Below are 24075 nucleotides of genomic sequence, written 5' to 3'. Positions count from 1 at the left end.
GTAGGTTCTGCAAGGTGTTGCATCGCGGGATAAACCCGCATTGGTCTGGGTGGATCAGCAGTGTCAGAATTTGGGCATAACGGTCCGCTAGTAGTTTGCCCAGTACCTTACGGTCTGCGTTTAGGAGAGTGATTGGTCTGTATGAGGAGGGGAGCGTGGGGGTCCCCGTGTGGTTTTGGGAATGTAACTATGACCAATTCCCTATGGGAGCTTGGAAGTTCGCCTGGGAAATATTTGTGGCCTTGATCTTCTCCTCCAGTACTTTTTTGTCCGTGGGGAAGAACTTGGGGTAGGCGCAATGAACGTAGGAATCGGCTAATCAGTTGATGGTCATACTGTTCTGGGGCTCGGTAAATGTCAGAGTAATACTCTTGGAAGATGCGCTGAATATCTAGTTGTGAATGTCGGAAGATACCAGTTTTGTCAGCCAGTTCAGTGATTGGTTTCGCTTTCGTGCCTTTTTGGTGAGTCATGCCAGGAGCATTCCCACCCTATTGCCCTCTCGGTGGACTTTAGAAGGATACACCCTGAAGTTATATTTACGAAGGTCTCACAACATCTCAGCATGGGTTGTTTTTTCAATGGCTACTTGATTTGGGGTGGCCGTTCCCGCATCGGCTTTTCTCGTGAGAGCCGCTAATGTGTGTTCCGCCTTCTGCAGTGTTTTCTCTACTGTCCTGCGTATCCCCACTATTTGCTGTATGCAGTGACCCCTCACTACCACTTTGAATGCGTCCCATTCTAGCAATCAAGATGATGCCGTGCCTGCATTTAATGTAAAGTGTTATTGAATGTATTCCCCATGATCGTGACTAAATACTTGGTCGGTGATGCAATCTCGTGGTAGTTTCCAGGTGGGTAGGCGGTCTCCATCTGAGGGTCAGTATGTGGGCATAGTGATCTGACAGTACCCTCCCCAAATAATCGGCATGTTGTACTTTCGGGAGTATTGTGTTAGAGCAGAGAAATCGATCAAGGCGTACGTGCAAGTTATGTGGAATGGAATGAAACGAATATAGTCTGATAGTTGGGTTTCGCGCTCGCCATGCGTCTGTTAATGCCCAATGGTTCACCCATATGTTAAATGATTCCATCTGCTTATGCGCGGGTGATTGCATTGGAGGGGGGTGGGATCTGTCTAGGCTAAGGTTCATGACGCAGTTGTAGTCACCCCCTAATACCCACGGGGTCAGTGTATGGGGGGTTAGTATCCCTGTAAGGCAACTCCAGAAGGGGGTTTGTTCTAGATTTGGGGCATATATGCTCCCTATCAGTATGGGCTGTCCTTCTAGTAACCCTTATAATACTGCATATCGTCCCGCTTTATCTACCATACGTGTTTGCTCCTTGAAGGGAATCCCAGGTTGGATACAGACTAGGGCCCCCCCTTGCGAAAGCTGAATATGTTGTGGCACAGACAATACCCCGTCATTTTCTACTTAGTCTTTCTACTTTGGTTGTCGTCAGGTGTGTCTCCTGCAGGAGAGCTATATGTGCCTGTTGCCTCTTTATATAAGCATAGACGGCGTAGCGCTTGTTCGCAGTGTGCATACCCCGAACATTTAACGTAATTCGTTTTACGCCTGTATTAGGGATACTGGTGGTCATGTTACTAGTAGTCGGGGTAGGTCTGACCATAAATGATGCTCTGGTGGGTTCCTGAGACCCCCCCCCCCTCCACATGATCACCCTCCGCATGTCTTTTATTGTACTGTGCGTTTGCTGCTGTGAGGGTAATGGGGAAATGTGCAATAAGAGGAAGTTTAAACTGAACATCGGGAAACATTCCCAACTGAAGGGACCTATCGCTCGAGGCAACACGTCCAAACTGTACATCTCTTACTGTCTTTAATTCGTTGTTTGAGGGTGTGGCTGTGTATCTGCGGTGGGTGCCGACATCTTAGCAGCCCGCATCTTGACGATGAAATGTTAATGCCTGGAGATGCCCTCACATCCCTTTCTGTTCATAGTGTGTCAGTCTTGTATGTCTCTTTGGAATGGTCTGGATACCTCATCGGTAGGCCCCGCCGTGCCAAGGAAGTGTTTGTTGATCAGGCAGTGGAGTTTCTGGGGGGACCCCACCGCTCTTCATTTCTTTCAGTCATTGATTTAGTCATCATATCAATGTGTCTGCCGTTTGTGGGATCACCATCAGGGGTGTGACCGATCCGTCTCGGGAGGTTTGTGCGTCACTGATTTCTTCTTTTGAGGTCTAGTGATGCGGGCCCCTGTCGACGTCCGAGCTTTCTCTTGTCAATCGTGTCACTGCTGCTGCCTGAAGTGCCCTGTGGCGTTCCGCAATGATCTGTTCGAGATCGGGGGAGCTTTTGGTGATGGGATCCGGTCTTTGGCTTAGGTGCGTAAGAGTGACTCGTTTGTGTTGCTGTCGCCGCCGGCGTTCTCCTGTCAATCGTGTCACTGCTGCTGCCTGAAGTGCCCAGTGGCGTTCCGCAATGATCTGTTCGAGATCGGGGGAGCTTTTGGTGATGGGATCCGGTCTTTGGCTTAGGTGCGTAAGAGTGACTCGTTTGTGTTGCTGTCGCCGCCGGCCAGTGGGCCGCTGAGTTTGTGTATTTCTGCGTCCATCAAGTTCCCCTAAATGTTGCTCCACTCAGGTGCCTGCTTCTGTGGGGTCCGTATAGAAGTGTGTGGTCCCGTCGTATATAATCTTGAGACGGGCTGGAAATAACAGTGCGTATTGTATGTTCTTGAGGCGTAGGGCACGTTTCACTGTTAAGAACGTGTCTCGCGGCCAATTTTCGGTGATCTTCCCGTAGTAGGTTCAAGTCCGTATCTAACTCTCCGAATTTACTCTCCAAGGTCACTCGGGAGTGTTCGATTGCCGCTAAGAATTTATCCAGTTTAGCTGACATGGATTCTGTGCCGGGGGGCTCTCCCGCCGTTGCATAGTTTTGGGATCCAGGGAGGGTTGTCTCATGATAGATGGGGCTGGTGTCATCCCAGTTATCCGTTGCCGACCCATGACGTTCTGAGTTTGTGCTGTTCAGTTGCGGCAGGTCTTTATGAGGTTCCTGTAGGGTTCACTGTTGGCTAGTAGCGAGATCTGTAGTGTCACCTTTCGAGTGTGCTATATAGACGTATTGTCGTCTTCACAGTCTATGATTGCAACAAGTAGAGGCCGTGGCTTTATTGTCCAGTTTTGGGCGGCGGAGAGGTCCCCAATCGATTCGAGTCTCCGGCAGACCCTGGTGTCTGAGAGGGGGTGATGGGAGGGTATTATGTGGCAGCACTGCTCTGATGGCGAGTGATGGTGAGGCCTACTACTGACTCCCCTGCACGGTCTGTCGCTATTGCGCGGCCCTTAGTCATCGTCCTGCCCGGAATGGGGTCTTGCTATGTGGTGTGCTGTGGATTCCCACCTCGGTGAGTGTCCGGCTCGATACCTTCCTCCAGCTCTGTGTATTTTTGAGCCCGGCTCTGTGCACTCAAGGGTGGCTGGCACTCTCCGTGGTCTGCTTGGGGGGGCCTCCACTCTTCAGCCACATGTTCCCTCGTGTTGGATGGTCCTCTCTGATCCTGTGTATATCGTTAGGGGGGGAAAGAATCCGATGGCAGCCGCTCCTCCCAGCACCCAGCGAGGGCCTCCGACGGCACCCGGGGGAGTTCTCAGTTCACTGGCGCTTCAGCACTGTTAGTTCCATGCTGCTCTGAGGTTGGGGGTGTGTTGGTCATTCCTGCAGATCCCTCTCTCGCAGGCCTCGAGTCCCAGTGCCGTGCGGATCACCTCTCGGGCGGGAGGGGGCCCCACCCCACCAGGGCAATAGCGTTGCCTACTACGCGATGTTCCACGGTTTGAGGCGCACTACGTATCTCTGTGATTCCCCCCATTGCGCACCTCGAATCCTAGCGCTGTGTGTGGGGGGGGAAGCTTACTTCTTCTTGGTAGCTCGGGGGTCCCAAGGTAGAGCGCCACCCGTTGGGGGCGAAAGGTTAGTAGATCGGTGGTAGGAACTCGCTGCCTTGCGCGTTGCTCCCAGGGTGTCATTGATCGCACAGTGAGTTCTCACCTGCTGCCCGTGATGTCTGTCTGGTAGTGCAAACACTTTGCTCACACTGCTCTCCCTTCATACGGTAACAGACTCAGGGTTGGCCAGTAGGCTGCGCCTTTCCCGATTGCTCCGTGGAGAACATCCCGCCATTTTGAAGGCGCCTCGCGGTGACCGTCTCTCCCTCCTTGCTGTGAATGGGGGAGTAATGGCGCCTGGGGAAAGCCCCCGATGATACCTGGTGGGGGCTCCCACCTTAGTAGAACGACGAGGGTGCCAGCTCCGTGATGCCCCGCAGTTGAAGGCGCGCTTCGTATCCTTGTGAATCCCCCCTCCTCGCGCCTCAAATCCTAGCGCCGTACGGGGGGGGGGGTGGGAAGGTGCACATCTTCCAGGCAGCCCGGGGGCCCAGGACAAAGCGCCACCTGTTAGGGGGCGATAGATCCATGGATCGGGTAATGAGGTGTGTTAGGGATTCGTCACCTTGCGCACTGCCCCTGAGGTCTTGCCGAATGTCTCTCACCTGTTGCTCGTAATGTCTGTCAGGCAGATGCGGAGGCTTCGCTCACAGGGCCTCTCCCCACACCGCGGTGGTCCCAGGCCTGGTCGCCAGGTTGTACTTCTCCCATCTGTCAGTCAGCGGCGGGCGGGCGCCGCCATTTTGAGTGCACCCCGTGGCAGTCAAGCCGGCTCCTCCTCCCGGTTGTTTCGCCTTTCGGTGCGCATTTCACCATTGAGCAGGGGTCTCGGTGATCAGCGGCATCTCCGATGCGTGTATCCAGAGTAATTCAGATATTTATGATGGTGAGACATTCAATTAACGCCGGCCGCCAAGCGGAGAACTAGGAAGGTGCGTCCGCCATCTTGCCTCTGGACACAATCATGAGCTCTCCAGCCAGAGTAATGTGCTGAGGGGGCCCCCTAGAGCTTGGAGGGCCCCGGCATGGCGGTGGCTGCGGGGGCTTGTGTTACGCCACTGCAGATCACACACTGTACACTGAGTATGAGTGCACCAAACAACTGAGCCGCTAATTGCCTTTGAATTCAAGATCTTGCTTTGAGCCAAATTTGGTGTAAATATGTCCAGCTGTTTTGACTGTAGCCGTGGCTAATTTTCCTATGGGAAAATGAATGTGGATAATGCGTTTTGGGAACCCCCTTTTCTCTGCACCGCTTGACGGATCATCCCGAAACTTTCCAGGAAGAAGCAGAGGTAGATGAGACTTTCTATGAGGATTCGTCAAAAGGCGCCAAAGGAGTTATAAGCAAACCCCAAAAAATTTTTCCTATGGCAATGTGGTCTTGGCTATACCTACGCAGTGGCAACCGCCACTAGGATATCTATATAGAACACATGTTTTTATTATTAGTTATGTTTTTATTTACCAATAAAAGGTATCGGCCCGCATGGAAAATATAGTTTGCATCACTAGCATTGTGCCCTATGATCAGTATAATTAACACACCAGGTCCCCACTAACTTATACTTGCATAGTTCACAGCCATCTTTAGAAGCAGGAATAGATTGTTTACACTTATTTTACTACAGAAACACTATGAAAATACCAGGTTTTAGCTCCTAAGTAAAGAGGGGAATATTTGAGGCACAGAAGTGAGATACACATTTAAACTTGGATTGTTTACAAAATGAGGGCTGCATTTCTTCCAGGAAGGAAAGGTATGTGGGGATTTGAGTACATTTCTAGAGATCAGCTGACAATACAATGTTGGATTCTTTATGCCTGTCAATAAAATGCTAGGTATATTTTTGGGATTCACTTTTTAAATATTTTCATGCGCAAATGGGCTCATTAATATTACATATAATGCTTGTTACTATTAATACTCTAGAGTACTATGCAGACTTATGGATACACTTTTTTGTGTTCCCTCACTCCTTAGAACAAAGTGTTAGGGTACGTGGCAGATCTGAGCTGTCTCCATGCAGATGTGTTCCCTTGAAATAGGCCTTTGTGGCCAGTGAAACCCCTATCCTTTTTCTTCACTCTGCAGGCCTAAGCCTACACGATATCTGCACTTGTCTAACTGCCAAGAAAAATCTACTTGGTGAGAGGGGCAGAAAATGTTTCGCTCACTTTGTCACAAAATCCATTCTTTTTAATGCGTTCATCCATCTTCATCTATTGGGGGTATGGCCAATTGCACAAAGATGGCGGACGTGTTCTGGGGAGGCCTCTGGCCCGGAACTGCCTCTCGTCCGACAGTACTCGCTTCGTCCTTTCCCTTCTGCACCATATCAGAATGGGGAGAGGTACCAGGGACTTGTACCAACTGGGGCCTTAAAAACGGCTAGGCAGGCCCAGATCACCTCTCTGGATGGTCTAGAGGGGGGAGCAGTGCAAAGGGGCCCTACCATTGCCAGTACACCATAATATCAGCGGTCCACTGGATTCCTGGGGATGCTCTCCCCCTACAGAGATCCTGTCAGTGAGTAAGCGGCTTGTGAAAGACCCCTTATTCCCCCAAGAGACTGTGAAATTGTTTGGACTGGACTGACCCCTGGGAGCTGGGGTCTGCTGGCAGGTGGAACCAGTGGATGAACTGGGGAGCCATTATCTGAGAGTCTTGTCTGGGGGCCTGGTGCCACCAGATGTGGTTGCAGATGACAGCTCAGTGCAGCGATCAGACACTTGCCTCTGCCGCTGGGATGACCGGGATGATTGCAGTCCCACCCAAAGGAGGATTATGCTGTTGGTTTCTACTGTGTTAGCTGGCATCCCACACACTTGAGCGGCGGGATCTTCTGTGTAGAATGGGGACCCGGCTGGGAGCCTGTCTTGCTGAGACCCCAAAAGTGGTGGGTGCCCATCTGCTTCCAAGGAATTCCTTCTGGTACTGTAACATTTTCTCTCCAGCTGTCATCGGTGGACTGATACTGTGAAAGTTGTGGCTACAAACTAATTTTCCCCTCTTATGGGAGATTGGACACACTTTTTTGGAGTGTGAGTCTCCGGCCCTGGACTAAAAGCTCATGGAGAGGCTACTCTGGTTGCCCGCTAACTACTGCATCGTCACAAGGTGACTTGGTTCAGGGGCCGGGTCCCTGGCTCTAAGGGGCTGCCACGAGTCTCAAAACCTTCATTGGTGGTGTCCCACACACTTGAGCGGCAGGGACACATGAGTAGATTGGGGACCTGGCTGAGACCCTGCCTTGCTGAGACCCGAAGAGTAGTGGGTGTGCTCACCTGCTTCCGAAGAATTCCTCCTGGTGCTGTAACATTTTCCCTACAGCTGTCACCAGGAGTGGACTGACACCATGAAAGTTGTGGCTACAAACTCATTTTCCCCTCTTATGGGACATTTGACACGGGAGGGTGAGTCTCCCGTCCTGGACTGAAATGTCATGGAGAGGCTACTCTGGTTGCTACTAACTACGGCATCTTCACGAGGTGGCTAGGAACGGGGGCCAGGTCCCTGGACTCTAAGGGTCTGCTGCTAGTCTCAAAACCTTCATTGGTGGGAACCAGCAAACTCTACCTGGCCATACTATGGGCAGAACTAAGGCTTATAAAACATGAACTCAGGAGTTTATTGAGATGGTAGAACAGGAAGAGGGCCACAAACTATGCACTATCTTAAAAGCGATTGCATCATCGAAGTCCTTTAGTTGAAGCAAAACTTGATGCAGAAGCCGCAGAAATATCCATTCTTGGAGATGATCATAGAAAACTTTGAGACTGGGTCACTAGCTCTGAAAAGCTCTGCGAGAATTACAACCTCAGACCTCCAACATGCAGCGCATAATAGTGGACGTAACACAAGTTCTCCGGATGCTAAAAGGCATGGTGGAATATGCAAAGGGGTGCTCAAGGCACAGAAATATTTATATTGTGGGCCTACCCAAAGGATCAAAGGGCCAGTCTATGCTAGATGACCCTGAGGCCTGGATTATAGGTTTAATGGCCTGACAGACTTGTCCTCTTATTTCCTCAGAGAGGGCCCGTCAGGTTCCTTGCAGGCGCCCTCACTCTGGCGTCCCTCTACGTCCCACTGTAACCACACTGCTTCATTACATGGACAGTGTTCCTATCCCGAAGACTGCCTGGCAAACTGGCCAGCTTGAAGCTGGTAACCATTGAGTGTTGGTCTTCTCTGACTACACTCTGCTGCTCCAGCATCACTGAGCGTCATTTCTAGGGGTGAGGCGTAAACTACAAGATTTGAACATGAAATATGCTATCATCTTCCCTGCCAAACTCAAACCTATCCACGGCCAAAAGACATATTTCTTTACAGAACCCGGAGGAGTCCTGGGACTGATTGGAGGGGCGGAGCACTCCTCCCAGGCAGATGCTCATCAGTGGTGGTCGGGGAGCTGCACATAAGGTCCCCATCTGCTCCACATGGTGGGGCACCTCCGGCCCCTTCTCCTCTAGCGGTCACACCCAGGACGATTAGTGCCCTGCTCTAATGGCTGCACAGCACTCAGACCTCTCCCAGGGCATCTCATCCACCTCTAGCGAAAGCTCGATTGATGGCACTCTGTCTTTATTTGACCGTGGGGACTCTGATCCGCTCCCCTCAATTATGCCCCACACAGCGGACAATATATTGTGACAGTGTTTTGTTCCCTCTGCAGCGGCCTGGGTAATGTAGAGTGGGCACATTCCCCTGAAACAAACTGTTGATCCTCCACTAATTTAAGACCTCCTCAGCTCTGGTACCCCCTGCCTCTCGCTGTGGGGGACTGGCCCCCAGGGCTAAAATGTCACTCCGGGAGCCCATCTAAAAAAGTGGCTGCGTTACACTTACATTCCCTAAAGAACATAGCTACAAGGCTCTCCAACGCTGGTTTGATCACGTTTGGACAATAAACATGTTGCCTTCTGCACTTGACATTATTATACTGTTTGGGCCTTCACCACAGTTTACCGTTTCTTATAGGTTGTACAATGCTATTTGTCTTTTATGGATGCCAGCGTCAGCATTTCTTCTATATTCCCCAATGGACTGGCTGTTGAGAAGCAGCCTAAAACCCCTTTACTACATGTCACATCCTATAATATTCACTAAACTCTAGAATCTCGTCCCATAATGCTTTGCTGGGCCTTTGGTTGACATTGTATTTTTGAACTTAACTTTGCTTGGGGTGGTCCTAGGTGGATGGGACCACCACCGAATCGTTCAGCATGATATGCTCTTTGTGTTCAAGGCATCTGCTTGTCCTCCCCCTAGGTTAGGGGTGACCCCAAAATCATCACCTCTCTCATTACCTGGTAATTTTCAAAGTTCACTTTTGTAAATTGGTTATATGCTTTTTTAGCAGGTAAAGGTAAAGTTATTTTATCAAAGGGTTGTGGGTGCAGTAGCTAACTCCGCTACGGAATTATTGGATGAAATCCGTGTTTTCAATGAAATACGTAGTTACCAAATCTCCGCAACCTCCGTGAGCGGAGTTCATTGCCCACGGTTAGTTACAAGGGTACTCTGCATTCATGCAACAGTGAGTGTGCATAAGATTTTGGAGATGGATCTTAAAATAAATTAGAGTGCTTACTTAGAAACTGAGATGCACCTGGTAGATGATTCAACTGGACGCAAAGCCCTAAATGAGCTTTGACAGAAGTCCACGAACACCTAGAGCATCTACGCTGTTTGGACTATAAGTCCTATTCGGCATGTACCTATGCAGAGGGGAACAAATCAGTCTGATTATTGGCCTGGTTGATCAAAAACAAAAGTAGGCCTCAGTCAATCAATTCCCTCAGGAATTTTGAAGCTGCTGTAGCCCTTTCACAAAGGGGTATCCTAGATTCACTTCACCAGGATCATTCAAAACTCTACGATCCCTGCTCAGCCCCCAGAATCTATGACGCCATTCACTGGTCTTCCCCTCCCATCATTCCCCCAAATCCTAAACGAGGAAAGCCCTAGAAGCCCCTGCAACAATTCTTCATATTAACAAGTCCATAGTAGATCTAGCTCCCTGGGAGACTCCAGGGTCTTACAGACTTATTTCAGAGTATTATAAAGTCTTTATCTCGATATTAGCTGCAAAGCTGACTTAGGTTTTGGGACTACAGCAGCGGTTGGGTCTCTGCGTCCCTCCTTGCAGGAAGCACTAATGGTTCCCATCCTGAAGTCGACTAAAAGCCAGCTAGACCCTGCTTCCTATCGTCCGATATCCATCCTTAACATGGATTATAAAATCCATAGTAAATTTATAGCTGATAAGATCGTTTACGAGCTCCCTTATCTTATACACTCGGATCAAATGGATTAATTCCTGGCTGCTATACTTCCTTAAATCTATGTAGGCTCTACATGGTCTTATAGTTGGCCCGCAATGCTGGCCTCATGCAGCATGTGCGGTGCTAGACCTCGAAAAAGAATTTGATACCTTGCAGTGGGAATTATCTGTTCAAGGTCCCAAAGGCATTTGGATTTGGACCCCGTCGCTTAAAACATACACAACTCTGTTACAGCCAATTTCTACAATATGGGAAAATATCCAGTGTAGCGAGATAGCTTTGGCAAAGTTTCCTGGGGGAACCCCCCACAACCAACATATTAAGGGTTATGTTATCCATGGCAAGGGGATGCGACTCGTCTGTCACCTCTATCGAGCACTACACGAGGACCTGCCGATGGAACCTCTTGTACGCCAACACAAATTGTACACACTACTGACTGAACCTTTGACTGAGGGTGACTGGAGAAGAGTGCACGAGGGAGTGCAAAAAGTCAGTCCAAATGCACGATTCAAACTACTCCAATATAATATAGTACATCAAGCATATTTAACCCTGCACACATTACATATAATATCTTAATCTCGGACGAATGGATGTCCCAGATGTAAAGCACAGGGGGCAGACTTCCCCCTCATGATTTGGCAATGCTCCCTATTACACCCCTACTGGGAGAAGGTCCTGACATGTCTGGGAGAGGCCACCAGCTGTAATATACCAAGAGAGATCAAACAAATATTACTGGGGCTATTACCTGCACCAAAAAACAACAAAGCTAAGCAGGTGTTTTATCAATCTGAATTGGGGCTGGCTAAAAGGCGAATAGTGATAGCATGAATGCAACCTCAGCCCCTAAAATACGCGGATTGGATGAGAGATATAAGCAAGTGGGCAACCACTGAGTTAGTATGAATAAGATTTGTAAGAAAAGACGAAAAGGCTGAGGAAGACAGGCTGGCATGGGCCACCATGTTGGCGGACCTACAGGGGAATCAGAAATCGGCATCCCAAGAGGTCTCAGGAGGGGAACACCCCTAAAGGTACAAGCCAACTAGAGATATGGCCCAGGAGGGTTTGGCAATCTATAAATAGATGTGAAATGAATCTACAGGTGATCATAGGCTCAAGATTAGCACTGACTTGAAGGAGGGGGGTGGGAGGCTTGGGGTGTTACTGTTAAATTTTGTAGTGAGATATGTTGGCAAGAGACTATGTTGGAATCTAAAGGACCTGTAATTGGTAAATATAAAGGATGACATACAATGTGTAAATTGATGGATATAGTTTAATATGAACAAATCAAACAGCTGAACAGAAGTTATTTCATGTGCCATAAACGTGTTATTTCATGACACACTGTGGTATGTGTAAATATCCAAATGCCAATAAACAGAATAAAAAAAAGTAATAATAACTCTTTTACAGGACTCATACAGCCAGAATTTGTCTGGGTCACCAAATGTCAACCTTATTCCCAATCCTTTGAGGGACACGCCAAGGTTGCCCTCTCTCTCCACTCCTTTTTGCCCTGGCCATGGTGCTAGTTGCAATTCGACAAGAGTAGAGGTAGTGACGTGGGGAACGCCACTGCATAATATGGTGCATGCCTTTTCCCTATATGCAGATGATATCTTATTGTACCTACAGGACGTGTGCAACAATCATACTATCTTAAGCAGATTGTTTTCTGACTTTGGTCGATGCTCAGGTCTTCATGTTAACTGGTGCAAATCATGCCTTTTTCCTTTTACCTAGTAAGCCCCCCGGGGAGAGATCGATGTGGGAACTGCCTCCCTGTGTTGAGAGGACACCTCCTTCCATCTGCGGATCCAGATATACCACTTTGAAGATGATATGCGGGATGGTATTCTCATCAGGGCGAGCGGAGCTCTTAGAGGGTGGGTAAACTTCTGGAAAGGGCTGCCTTTGGCAGTCACAGGCCACGCTGCCCTTGCAAAAATGGTTATCCTCCTATTGCTCTGATACTATTTTATCAATTTACCTCTAGTTCTTGCAACAAAGGTGCTCCGTGAGGGGATTTGCTTCTGGGGGACTTGCTTTGAAATACAGAACAACGTAGAGTTGTACCAGTGAAACTTAGATTGCCGGCCTTGGAGCCCTTAACTTTATTAACTTGTATCTGGCCGTGCAGCTACAGTGGCTATCTCGATGGCTGGTGGGTAGGAATTTGGAACTATTATCGACTCTGAGTACTGACTGGAGATCTCAGGTTCGGCTTTCTGATCGTGCCCCCAACTCCTGAAGGTTGCGCAGCATTATTTTATATGATAAGTAAGTCACCCCATAGGCATCAGAGATACTGTTGCTGGGTCTTCCGCACTTCTGGAACCAGACTATAAACCAGTAGCCTCATCGCTGGGAGGAATTGGGCATCACAAGTTTATGGGACCTATTTTCTGATGGACAGTTTCTCCCTTTCCCTGCACTCAGTGAGTAATATGGGATGCACGAGGGTCAAATTCTGACATACGGCTCTCTAACATACCCTTCGGGCGAACTGGCCGATCACTGACCCATTCTGTGATCCGGCCTTGATACACTTTGAGAAACGGGTGCAGGGCAGTCAGCTGGCTGTATAACGCTATACTTATACACACATATTACTACTACTTTTAAAGGGTGACCTGGGAGCTGGAATATCGTAGAGTGCTGCATGAAAAGGAATGGGCAAGTGCTCTAGGGTACCCACACAGAGAGGCACGCATTGCTCGCTTTAAGCTCATTCAGCTCTACATTCTCCATAGAACCTATCTTTCCCCATCTAAACGTAATCGCTTGTTTCCTGCTGCTAGTGGGACTTGAGAGTTCTGTGGACTGACGGGGCAGGTTTTATAATGTGCTATGAAACTGCGCTGCACTGCACTTACTTCCGTTGGTGGCACATGCTCCTTCAAATTGTGGACCTATCTGGGCTTCTGAAGATTGAGTCGTAAAAGGCTTGCAAACGCGGTCTTTTCAGGCAGCCTAGAAAAGCGAAGATAGCCCTGAGCTTCATCGATTTTGTGCTTATATTAGCAAAGACAGCCATCACTAGTAGATGGAAGTCACCTGTCCTCCTTCCATAGATCACTATCGCCTTGATCTGCTACACTTGGATAAAGCGGAGGGCGCGGCTCTCTGGGAAGAGGCAGCCTGAGGTTTAAGAAAGTGCTCAAAAGAATGTGAAAAGGATACTTTATGGATTCCCCTCAAATCGCCTCCCACCGAGGGGAACACGGGACAGTGAGTTACTCCTGGCCTCTTCCCATGATGGCCCTCTACAGCACATGGGAGTGGATCGCTTAGAAGCACAAATCCGAAGGTGCCACTCACTGCTTCCCGATTGCTGGCAGCCTCTGATCCCACACCTGGGTGGTAATGTCACTGAACTCTGGTAGACAGCCATGGCTATTCCTGGATACTGTCATGGTCTATGACTCGGTTTTCCCTTTCCCTCTTTGGACCCTTCCTTATGATTCCGCATTCCTTCTTCATTTACCGTCCCACCTAGTTCTAGTTCCCCTGCATAAGGGATGCAAAACGGAACTTTGCTGAGCAAGGGCGAGCGGACAGGATTCATTGTATTGCCGTCTACGTTCTACATCATCAATGTATGATATTTATAGCTACTCTGTCCTCAAGCATGTTGCAGTTCTCTTCAGCACAACGTGCCATGTACTGAGATGTTTTGACTATCGCACCTTTGCTTTGTAATATTTAATGTGATATTTGAAAAGGTCAATTTTATTTTGCTCGATGACACTTGCTTCCACTCAATAAATTACTCCAAAGGCTAGAGGACAGCCCTGCTTTGAAAATAAGGATGGAGCAAGCATTTGCAATGCAATAGGTCTCGCATTTCCGAGAGTTTAAGCTATTGGCCTTGTAAATGACAAGGCCTTTTATTTATCTGTTTTAAAAAACAACACATAAATAAAAAGGCATTCTCATTTACAATGCCAATAGCTCAAACTCTCGCAAATGCGAGACCTATTGCATTGCAAATGCTTGTTATGTTAGTATCTAGCACGGCCCGCCCCAGTCATTTCACAATAACACTGGACCACGTCAGTAGTAATCCAAAGGTATTTGTAAACCGGGCCTCTCACGTTGTCACTTTCGCGAGGACAGCCTGCAAACTACAACCTACCCTTCCACACCAGCGGGAGTTCTGGTCCAAAGTGCACCAATGGAGAGCCTCCTCTGAAATTAGTTGAGCCCCTCAGAAAGCGCCAAGATATACATGTAATGTCGTTGCGCTATGTAAATACCCAGTAATGTAGCGTTATAAAACCTTGCAACTGTCACCAGTGCATAGCACCTCTTTGAATGTTCTCAAGATACACAGTGTGCAGTGTTGGAATGTGTATGCTTCGCCTGTCAATGGCAAAAGCAAATCTACATACAAGCCTTTCTTTCTGGTTGCGCGACGGATGCCAGCACTAAATGCTATGTCATGCCCCCTTCGCTGCAGCCTGGGTCAGAAGCTGCAGCGGATGACATTTCAGTCGAAATTACGCCACAATCTTAGCCGTGCTTTGTGGCCTACAACAATTTCAGACTTGTATCGCATATCTGCAATCCCCACAAAGAGTTCAACAGTTTAGGCAACCATTTTCAGGACAATAAAAAGGGTTTTTCACACCTGCAAAAAGGGCAGGAAAGCAGATTCTTATCTTATAGGCGCCATTTCTCAGAGAACAGGTCTGTGTTTGCACTTTTTAGGTCTCGCCCGGCTATCGCGTAAGCGATCGCCAGGCGAGACTTATGTAGGGGCTTCCGAAAATGCTCCCAAAGGCTTCCCAGGCGGATCGGGTGGCGGTTACGCGCACAACCACGCTCATTCAATTTGCCACCAGCTACTTCCTGCGCGTGCCCCGCCTCACGCATTCAGAGAGATTTAGTAAGGGGCACAAGACCTTAGGAATGTGGTTTATGGCCAGTGCATGTGAGGCATTCAAGCGCGAAGCTGGCATCTGGCATCGAACTTGAAAGCAGCAGACTGCTTTCGCCAGAACTTTCGTTATAACTCACACCCCATATGCTTGTTCCCTCCCACCCTTCCTTTGATGTCCGCTTTTCTTGTTGTTTACAAACCACGCCACACACTGCTGCATGCCACACACTGCTGCACGCCACACACTGCTGCACGCCGCACACTGCTGCACGCAGCACACTACCGCATGCCACACACTGCTGCGCACACTGCTGCATTACACACTGCTGTACGCCGCACACTGCTGCATGCCGCACACTGCTACACGAAACACTGCTGCACGCCGCACACTGCTACACGAAACACTACTGCATGCCACACTGTTGGAAAGGCGTTCGCCGGAGGGGGGTTCGATACACGTCTTACCCACCCCTTTGACCCACCTCTCCCAAGTAGGCCGAACCAGGCGCGCACACCCTGAGATACACTACGAACAGAGTGACACCACACGTATTCTTTGTAGGACGATAGGTTCTTTTATCGATGATTCCAAGGGATCTTTATGATCCAAGATGCAAGCAGTACAGCAGTGGCACAACGTACCATAAATCGGTCGTGGGGAATGGGGGTAGCGGGACAGTCTTTCAAGATAGTGTCTCTGCGAAATACCCTGCGGAAAGCTCACAATCCTCGAGCTGGAGGCTGTCGTGTCTCTGGGCGATCTCTTACCGAGTCGTCCTCAAGGGGAGCGCCGCGAGTCTCTCAGCAGGCACAGGTGGTCGGAGTTCGGGAGCCGTGATTCCGTCAGCAGGGCTCAGATGGTTCAATAGCTGGGGGCCGCGAGTCACTCAGCAGGCCTAGGTGGTTCAGTGTCCGGGAGCCGCACCTCGTCCGCAGGGCTCAGATGGTTCAATAGCAAGAGGCCGCGAGTCACTCAGCAGGCCCAGGTGACTTCAGCATTCAGGAGCCGCGACAGCGTCTGCAGGCTCGGATGGTTCCAGGTCTTCTCTGCCCTCGTTTCTCCGGCACCCCTTGTTATACTCCGCTGGTTCTTTGAAGTCCGGAGTGCTCGCAGAGGGGGGACTGGGGTGACGGAGGGGGTTCGGCGGGATTTCCTGCCGCTCACTTCTTTGGTCTCTTCAGGTGGGTCTGGGAGGGACCCCAGACGCTCGGCAGGGGAGGCGCCTGCTCCCCAGGGGCCTGGTGGCCGATTGAGTCCTCCCGGGGAAGGCGACCCGAGGTGTGACTGGGCTGGCGCCTCTGGGTCTGGCTCGAGGTTTCCCGCTCCCTCGGTTGGACATGCGTGGTAGGGTGTTGAGTCTGTCAGGCCTCTGGCCGGCCCGCGGATCGGGGGTGGCTGGGGCGGCCGGAGTCGGAGATGTCGTGTCTTGAGGGTGGTTGCAGGTTGGCTGGATGATGGAGAGGGCAACGCCGTGAGGCCGGTCTCACACACACACTGCTGCACGCCACACACTGCTGCACGCCACACACTGCTGCACACCGCACAATGCTACACGAAACACTGCTGCAGGCCACACACTGCTGCACGGCACACACTGCTGCACGCCGCACACTGCTGCACGCCACACACTGCTGCACACTGCTGCATTACTGCTGCATGCTGCACGACACTGCTGCACACCTCACACTGCTACACGAAACACTGCTGCAAGCCTCACACTGCTGCACGCCTCACACTGCTGCACGCCACACACTGCTGCACGCCACACACTGCTGCACGCCTCACACTGCTGCATGCCTCACACTTCTGCACGCCTCACACTGCTGCACGCCGCACACTGCTAAATGCCACACACTGCTGCACGCCACACACTGCTGCATGCCACACACTGCTGCACGCCGCACACTGCTGCACCCCGCACACTGCTACATGCTGCACAATGCTACACGAAACACTGCTGCATGCCACACACTGCTGCACGCCGCACACTGCAGCATGCCACACACTGCTGCATGCCGCACACTGCTGCACGCCACACACTGCTGCCCACCGCACACTGCTGCACGCCGCTGCACGCCACAGTGCTGCATGCCTCACACTGCTACACGAAACTCTGCTGCACGCCACACACTGCTGCACGCCGCACACTGCTGCATGCCACACACTGCTGCACACCGCACACTGCTGCATGCCGCACACTACCGCACGCCACACACTGCTGCGCACACTGCTGCATTACACACTGCTGCATTACACACTTCTGCACGCCGCACACTGCTGCACGCCACACACTGCTGCACGCCACACACTGCTACACGAAACACTGCTGCACGCCTCACACTGCTGCACACCTCACACTGCTGCACGCCACACACTGCTGCATGCCACACATTGCTGCACGCCACACACTGCTGCATGCCTCACACTGCTGCATGCCTCACACTGCTGCATGCCTCACACTGCTGCACGCCGCACAATGCTGCACGCCACACACTGCTGCATGCCTCACACTGCTACACGAAACTCTGCTGCACGCCACACACTGCTGCATGCCGCTGCACGCCACACACTGCTGCATGCCACACACTGCTGCACGACACACACTGCTGCACGCCGCACACTGCTGCGCGCCGCACACTGCTGCACGCCACACACTGCTGCACGTCACACACTGCTGCACGCCACACACTGCTGCACACCAAACACTGCTGCACGCCGCACAATGCTACATGAAACACTGCTGCACGCCACACACTGCCTCACGCCACACACTGCTGCACGCCACACACTGCTGCACGCCACACACTGCTGCACACTGCTGCATTACTCACTGCTGCATGCTGCACGACACTGCTGCACGCAGCACACTGCTGCACGCCGCACACAGCTGCATGCCGCACACTGCTGCACGCCGCTGCACGCCACACAGTGCTGCATGCCTCACACTGCTACACGAAACACTGCTGCACGCCACACACTGCTGCACGCCGCACACTGCTGCACGCCACACACTGCTGCATGCCACACACTGCTGCACGCCTCCCACTGCTGCACACCGCACACTGCTGCACGCCTCACACTGCTGCACGCCTCCCACTGCTGCACGCTGCACACTGCTGCACGCCGCACACTGCTGCATGCCGCACACTGCTTTTATGCGAGTTTATGCTACTGACATTGTAAATGACAATGCCTTTTATTTGTTTTAAAACCAAAACACAAATAAAAGGCATTGTAATTTTACAATGCCAATAGCCCAAACTCTTATAAATGCAAGACCTATTGCATTGCAAATGCTTGTTGTGAGTTTTAGTTGTTCACGATAGGCCCTGTCTGGCTTTCGGGGTTTACAAGTTTCTCCTTGTCACTTTTAAGAAAAAACACATGGTTTTGTTTCTATGTGCATTTATCTATTGAAGCGCTTTGCAAAGAACTATACCTGGCTTGCAGGCGTGTGCTGCCTTTTTAGACGACAACTTTTAATTAAGCACAATGGGCCTCATGTAGGTAGCCAAATACCGGTCGGTAACGGCCGAAATTCGGTAAAATCCCAGTTACCGACCGGTATTTAGTCAAGTGAGATGTAGGAGGCCAAAAACCTAAAATCGGTAAATATGAAGCGGTAAATACCGATTCATGTTTACCGAGTTCTAAAATACCGATTCATATTTACCGAATACATGTTTACCGATTCGGTAAATATGAAGTGGTAAATATGAAGTGGTAAAACGGAAAAAGAGATGTAGATAAAGTCGGTATTTTAGAAATCGATGAAATTCGGTAAATAAGAGTCGGTAATTAACACAGATTGAAAGCAGGTGGTAATCATAAACAGTGCATAAAAGAAATCCCAAAATGCATCAGCGTGGACAACATGGCCGCTCTGTATGTCATTGCAAGGCGGCTACGTCTACAGGCAGCAGGACTGAGGTTTTGGAGAAGGGAGGAACGAATTTACAGACAGCGCATCACACTTTTCCAACTGACTGAGGATGAGATACATGAAAGGTACAGGCTACACCCCCAAACCATCATGGACCTAATAAGGGACCTGCACCCACTCCTGGAGCAGCCAACACCAAGGGCGCATGCCATACCACCACATGTGCAGGTACTCTGCAGCCTACATCTCCTCGCATCTGGCAGTTACCAGGTGGTGATAGCTGCGGTGGGCGGTGTATCCCAGAGTTGCCTGTCCCGTTTCTTCAGGAAGTTCCTGGATGCCATGATGCAGAGAATGCACCACTACATCAGCTTCCCAAATACACAGGCTGACCTGCAGAAAACTAAAACTGACTTTTATCGCATGGCACAGTTCCCCCATGTAATTGGCTGTATTGATGGCACACACATCCCAATCTGCCCACCAGCTGCCACTGAGCACATCTACAGAAACAGAAAGTCCACCCACTCCATCAATGTGCAGGTCATCTGCGATGCAGGGAACATCATCACTGACATTTGTGCCAAGTTTCCTGGAAGCACCCACGACTCATACATCTTCCAGAACAGTGGGATCTACACACGACTGCTTGCCGGAGAATTTGGAGAGGGATACCTGCTAGGTAAGTAACAGTGACGCACCATGAAACTAGCAAATGTAAGTGTATTGAGGCATGTGACTGATGGTTCCCTTTCACTCACCCAGGCGACAGTGCATATGCCGTGCGCTCATTCATCCTCACTCCCTACCTACACCCATCAACCCAGAGTGAGAGACGATACAACGTGGCACACAAATCAACTCGCAACGTGGTGGAGCGCACGTTTGGACTACTGAAAAGCAGGTTCCGCTGCCTCCACAAGAGCGGAGGCGCACGCCAGTACACACCCATCATCTGTTGCAAGATCATCGCCACTTGTGCAATGCTGCACAACCTTGCCACAAAGAGAGGTACAGCGGTGGAACTCACAGATTTCGAGGACAATGAGGATGATTCAGGACAGCCAGAGCCCAACGCAGATGGAGTGCCAACAGCAACAGATGGGAGAGTGAGACGGGCAGAGATCACATGCAACTATTTCTGAGTAAGTAAGGGGACACAGGCAGGTGTTGGTTGTCATGTAGTAGTTTAATTATGCGCCACTACGCCACGAAACCAAGATAATGCAAATCAGGTAACATTGCCAATTCACAAGTGTGAAGACCAGGGTTAAGTCACCCAATAGTCTATTGCTACGCGGTGCAGCATCAAAGTTTGCGGCCACGCGCTACATTGTGAGATGGCACGGATTCAGCCTCCTCACTGGTGCCAGCCCCATGCCGCCTGCTGCTCCTGCGTGTTTCTGGGACGGGGGGTGTGATGCTGCTCCTGCTGCTGGTGTCAATGCTTTCAGCAGCATCCCCTGCACCACTTGTGGCAGCCTGACTGGTCAAGAGGACCTCCAGGGCACTGGTGACCTGCACCATCCCCCTAGTGACATCGCTGCTGCAGTGGGTCAGGCCCTCCTGCATGTTCACAGAGCGCCGGCAGAGCAGTGATGTTGCATTCGCAATGCGGTTGAGTGCCCTGGTGTGCCTGTCTCCCCTCTGCCGTTCCCGGCGCCTTGCAGCTCTCTCTGCGTCCAACTTGCTGCACAACAGCCGCATGGACTGTGAGACGTCCCGCAGGCCCACTGCCATGTCAGAAATCCCCGCCGCCATAGCGCCAATGTTCCTGTCCATGTGTCTGAATGTTGTTCTGAGTCCCCGCACATGCCGCTGTACTGAAATTACTGCCTTCGTTTGCAGGCGCTGTTGTTTTAACATGCCGGCCTCAAGGCCCCCAAAGACCCCATGGCCGAGATGGATTGGTGGTGGAGTTGTCTCACGCGACCTGCGGCGCTGTCCTGCACCCGTGTCGGCTCCCTGTGAGGTGGAGGGACCAGTGGTATGTCTCCCATCCTGGGGCATAGGATTTGGCTCCGGGCCCCTGCTGTCATCGGAAGATGTGTGCAACACGCGCAGCCTGGCAGCAGCACGCCTCCTCGACCTCACTATTGTGGATGGTGATGTGGCCGGTGACTCCAGCAGGAGTGGTGATGCTGGCTCAGGTACTGGGGATGCAGGCTCAGGTAGTGGGGATGCTGGCTCATGTACTGGGGATGGTGGCAGTGGCAACGCTCTCTGGCCAGAACTTGTGCTGGCCGTAGCTGAACTGGATTGACGGTGTGCCCCCTCTCCTGTGCCATCTGGAGTCCTGCGCGATGTTACGTCTGTGGACAGAAATGCAACATCAGCTCAGTGTATCTGAAGGCATGCATTGCAAGCATGACAATAAATTGTTCTAAGACTCTCACATTGTCCTCTGTGTGCTTTAGGCTAATGTCTGTACCATGCATCATTGTTCTGTGCTATTCTGTTCATGGTGGGGGATCCCTGACTACATCTCCCATAATGCATTGCCTGTCTGCAGTAACACATGGACTGGAGTGGGATACTCATTTCACATTGGGGGATGTGGGATAGGGGTAGGGGGGGCTACATTGCTGTGCATTCCTCTTACCTTGTTGGGTGGCGGCTCTGGCAGAGCTGTCGGCATCCCCAAGGCCCACGACACTCTCAGGCTCGATTGTCGACTGCACCAGCTCCTCCAGTTCAGTGAGGGCAGGTGCCCTGTTAGTTCCACCTCCTGTCCGGCTGGCCTCCTTCTGGATGTCCCCCATCTTCCTCTTAGTCACGATGCGCAGGTCGTACCATCGTTTTTTTAGAACGTCTATGTCCCTGTGGGTCACTCCCACGGCATTTACCTGCGCCTGGATTGCCAGCCAAATGGTGCGCTTCTCACACTCTGCCACTTGCAGGGATTGCCTCCCAAATAGCTTCTGGTGCTGCCTCACCACCTCCTCCACTAGCACCTGGAGTTCCTTGGGGCTAAATTTCACCTTGCGCCTCCTTTCCCCTCCTGTCCTCTGGCTGGACATGGTGTAGTTTGGTCTCAAGATTCAGCCACTGGCTCCCTGCCTCTCCTCTGCACTTCAAGCCTCTCCTGAGTCAGTTGATTGTGTGCACCTGCCTGGGTGTGGCCACTTCCTACTTGGGTGGGGTTTGGTTGCACAGGATTGGCTGTTTCAAACAGTCATGTGATTTTTTTTTCCGATTCGGTACTTTCCGATTCGGAATTTACCGATTCGGTAAATACCACCTCGGAATATACCGATTCGGTAAATACCACCGCGGTATTTACCGATTCGGTAATTACCGAATCGGAAAATACCGAATGTTACCGAATCGGTAAATTTTACCGACTTGTTACCTACATATAACTTACCGATTCTTAAATACCGATTCGGTACTGTTCGGTATTTAAGAATCGGTAAATATTTTTTACCTACATGAGGCCCAGTGTCTCTGTAAAGTGTTGTGCATTAACTGATATCACACAGTAACAAGAAAGGGTTTGTAGGAATATACTAGAAGCTGCACTGCTTCTAGTTTTCATCCGGAAAAAGGTATATTGACAGACTAGCAAGTAGATGAAATAATTATCTTCATTTTAGCTAATGAACGAGAAATTACGCATTTTATAAAGCTCCCCATCGCTTCGTAGCGTTGTAAATAGCAGCCGCTAGAGTTACTTAGCACACTGTAGATACATATGATCCTACAGTTCTTCTAAATTTAATAACGCAAATAATGAGGACATGCTAACGCGGTGGATGGTATGCATGGGTGAATGCATGGGGTGTTTAGAAGGTGAGTGGGTAAACGGATGAGCGTGCGAGGGGAGATTGATGGAACGTGATTATGTGCAGCTGAATTGTGGAGAGGAGGGCAGTGAAAGGGGGTAAAGGGGACCATACCAACTCTCCATCCAACTATAAAATATAAGTATTCCATAGTGAATGATCTACAGGTCGAGGGAGAGTCGAAAGGTACCAGTACAATAATCAAAACTCTCTGATTATAGGTGACCCCGTTGTATTGTTCTTTCTCTTATCTATTCTATATACACCTATGTCTGATGTGCAACTGCTAAACTGGCTCGGAGTCCACACGTTAACGATAGTACCACGTTGTGTTCTCACCTCATTTACGTCAGATGTGGTTCATGTCAGTGGAGCTGAAGTCGGTAGGAAGCATGTGGGAAGATATTATCAAAGCGCCTGAAGCAGGCTTGTGAGCGATGTGTGTTAATAACATTAGCCGTGAACCCACTGAGCCGACTGTGAAGGTGTCACTCACGAATCCAGTCACACAGCGCTCCGCCGAGGTCCGCTCTGTGGTGTAAAGCCCTGGTGAGCAAGGTTTGAGGTGCAGCGCTAAGACGGCATCCCGCTCTGTGGTTGACAAACCTGCTGAGCACGGCTTGAAGTGCAGGGCTGCGCCGGGATCCTGATCTGCAGCACACGACCCTGCTGAACACGGCTTGGAGTGCAGCACGGCAGAGTGAACACTCTCCATGGTGCACAACCCTGGTGAGCAAGGCTTAAAGTGCAGCGCTACACAGTAAACACTCTCTGCGGTGCACAACCCTGGTGAGCAAGGCTTAAAGTGCAGAGCTCCACAGTGAACACTCTGTGGTGCACAACTTTGGTGAAAGAGGCTTGAAGTGCAGCGCTGCACCTTTCACTCTCCGCAGCGTTAAAGTGCAGCAACCGTGGCGCTGTGCTGGGGAAGGGGGGCGGGGAGCATTCACAAGATAAGCAGCCCAAATACATTGAACATGATGCTCATATCCCTTTCTCCTCATACTAACTACAGGATGAATTAAGCTAAAGTGAAATAAAAACAAGCATTGGCCGCGCATGCGCCTCGCGCTCGGTAGAGAGGGGGGGCTGAGAACAGCAAAGCGGGCGCAAAAGTGAAAGAGATCACGATCGCGATCAAGCGCGGCGAGCGATGCGCTTAATGAGCATGACGAGGAAAGCCATAGGGCGCCTCTGCTCGTAAGCGCGCGCCCGCTCACATGCACGCAAACTGTAGGCCGGCCATGGTAGCATTTTTTGAAGCCCTTACTAAAAGTCTTGCCAGACTAG

The 24075-nt window shown here is 50.6% G+C and overlaps 2 protein-coding genes across 9 annotated transcripts in view; both read right to left on the bottom strand.

Annotated features, from left to right (window-relative positions):
- The window catches only part of LOC146854274 (uncharacterized), a 29135-nt gene extending 7115 nt beyond the window's left edge, over positions 1-22020 (bottom strand). The window contains exons 1-2 of the mRNA XM_085650309.1: positions 21603-22020; positions 20488-21312 (exon numbers count right to left, since the gene is read on the bottom strand). Coding sequence (XP_085506435.1) covers positions 20488-21312; positions 21603-22020 — 1243 coding nt within the window. The remainder of the gene's footprint in view (positions 1-20487; positions 21313-21602) is intronic.
- LOC146854273 (uncharacterized) overlaps positions 1-24075 on the bottom strand; it is a 471193-nt gene that overhangs the window by 248375 nt on the left and 198743 nt on the right. The window lies entirely within an intron of this gene.

This window comes from Triturus cristatus, chromosome 4_1, assembly GCF_964204655.1.
Source record: "Triturus cristatus chromosome 4_1, aTriCri1.1, whole genome shotgun sequence".
Classification (NCBI taxonomy): Eukaryota; Metazoa; Chordata; class Amphibia; order Caudata; family Salamandridae; genus Triturus; species Triturus cristatus.
Note: the sequence above shows the minus strand (reverse complement) of the source record. Positions and strands in the feature narration are given on the sequence as shown.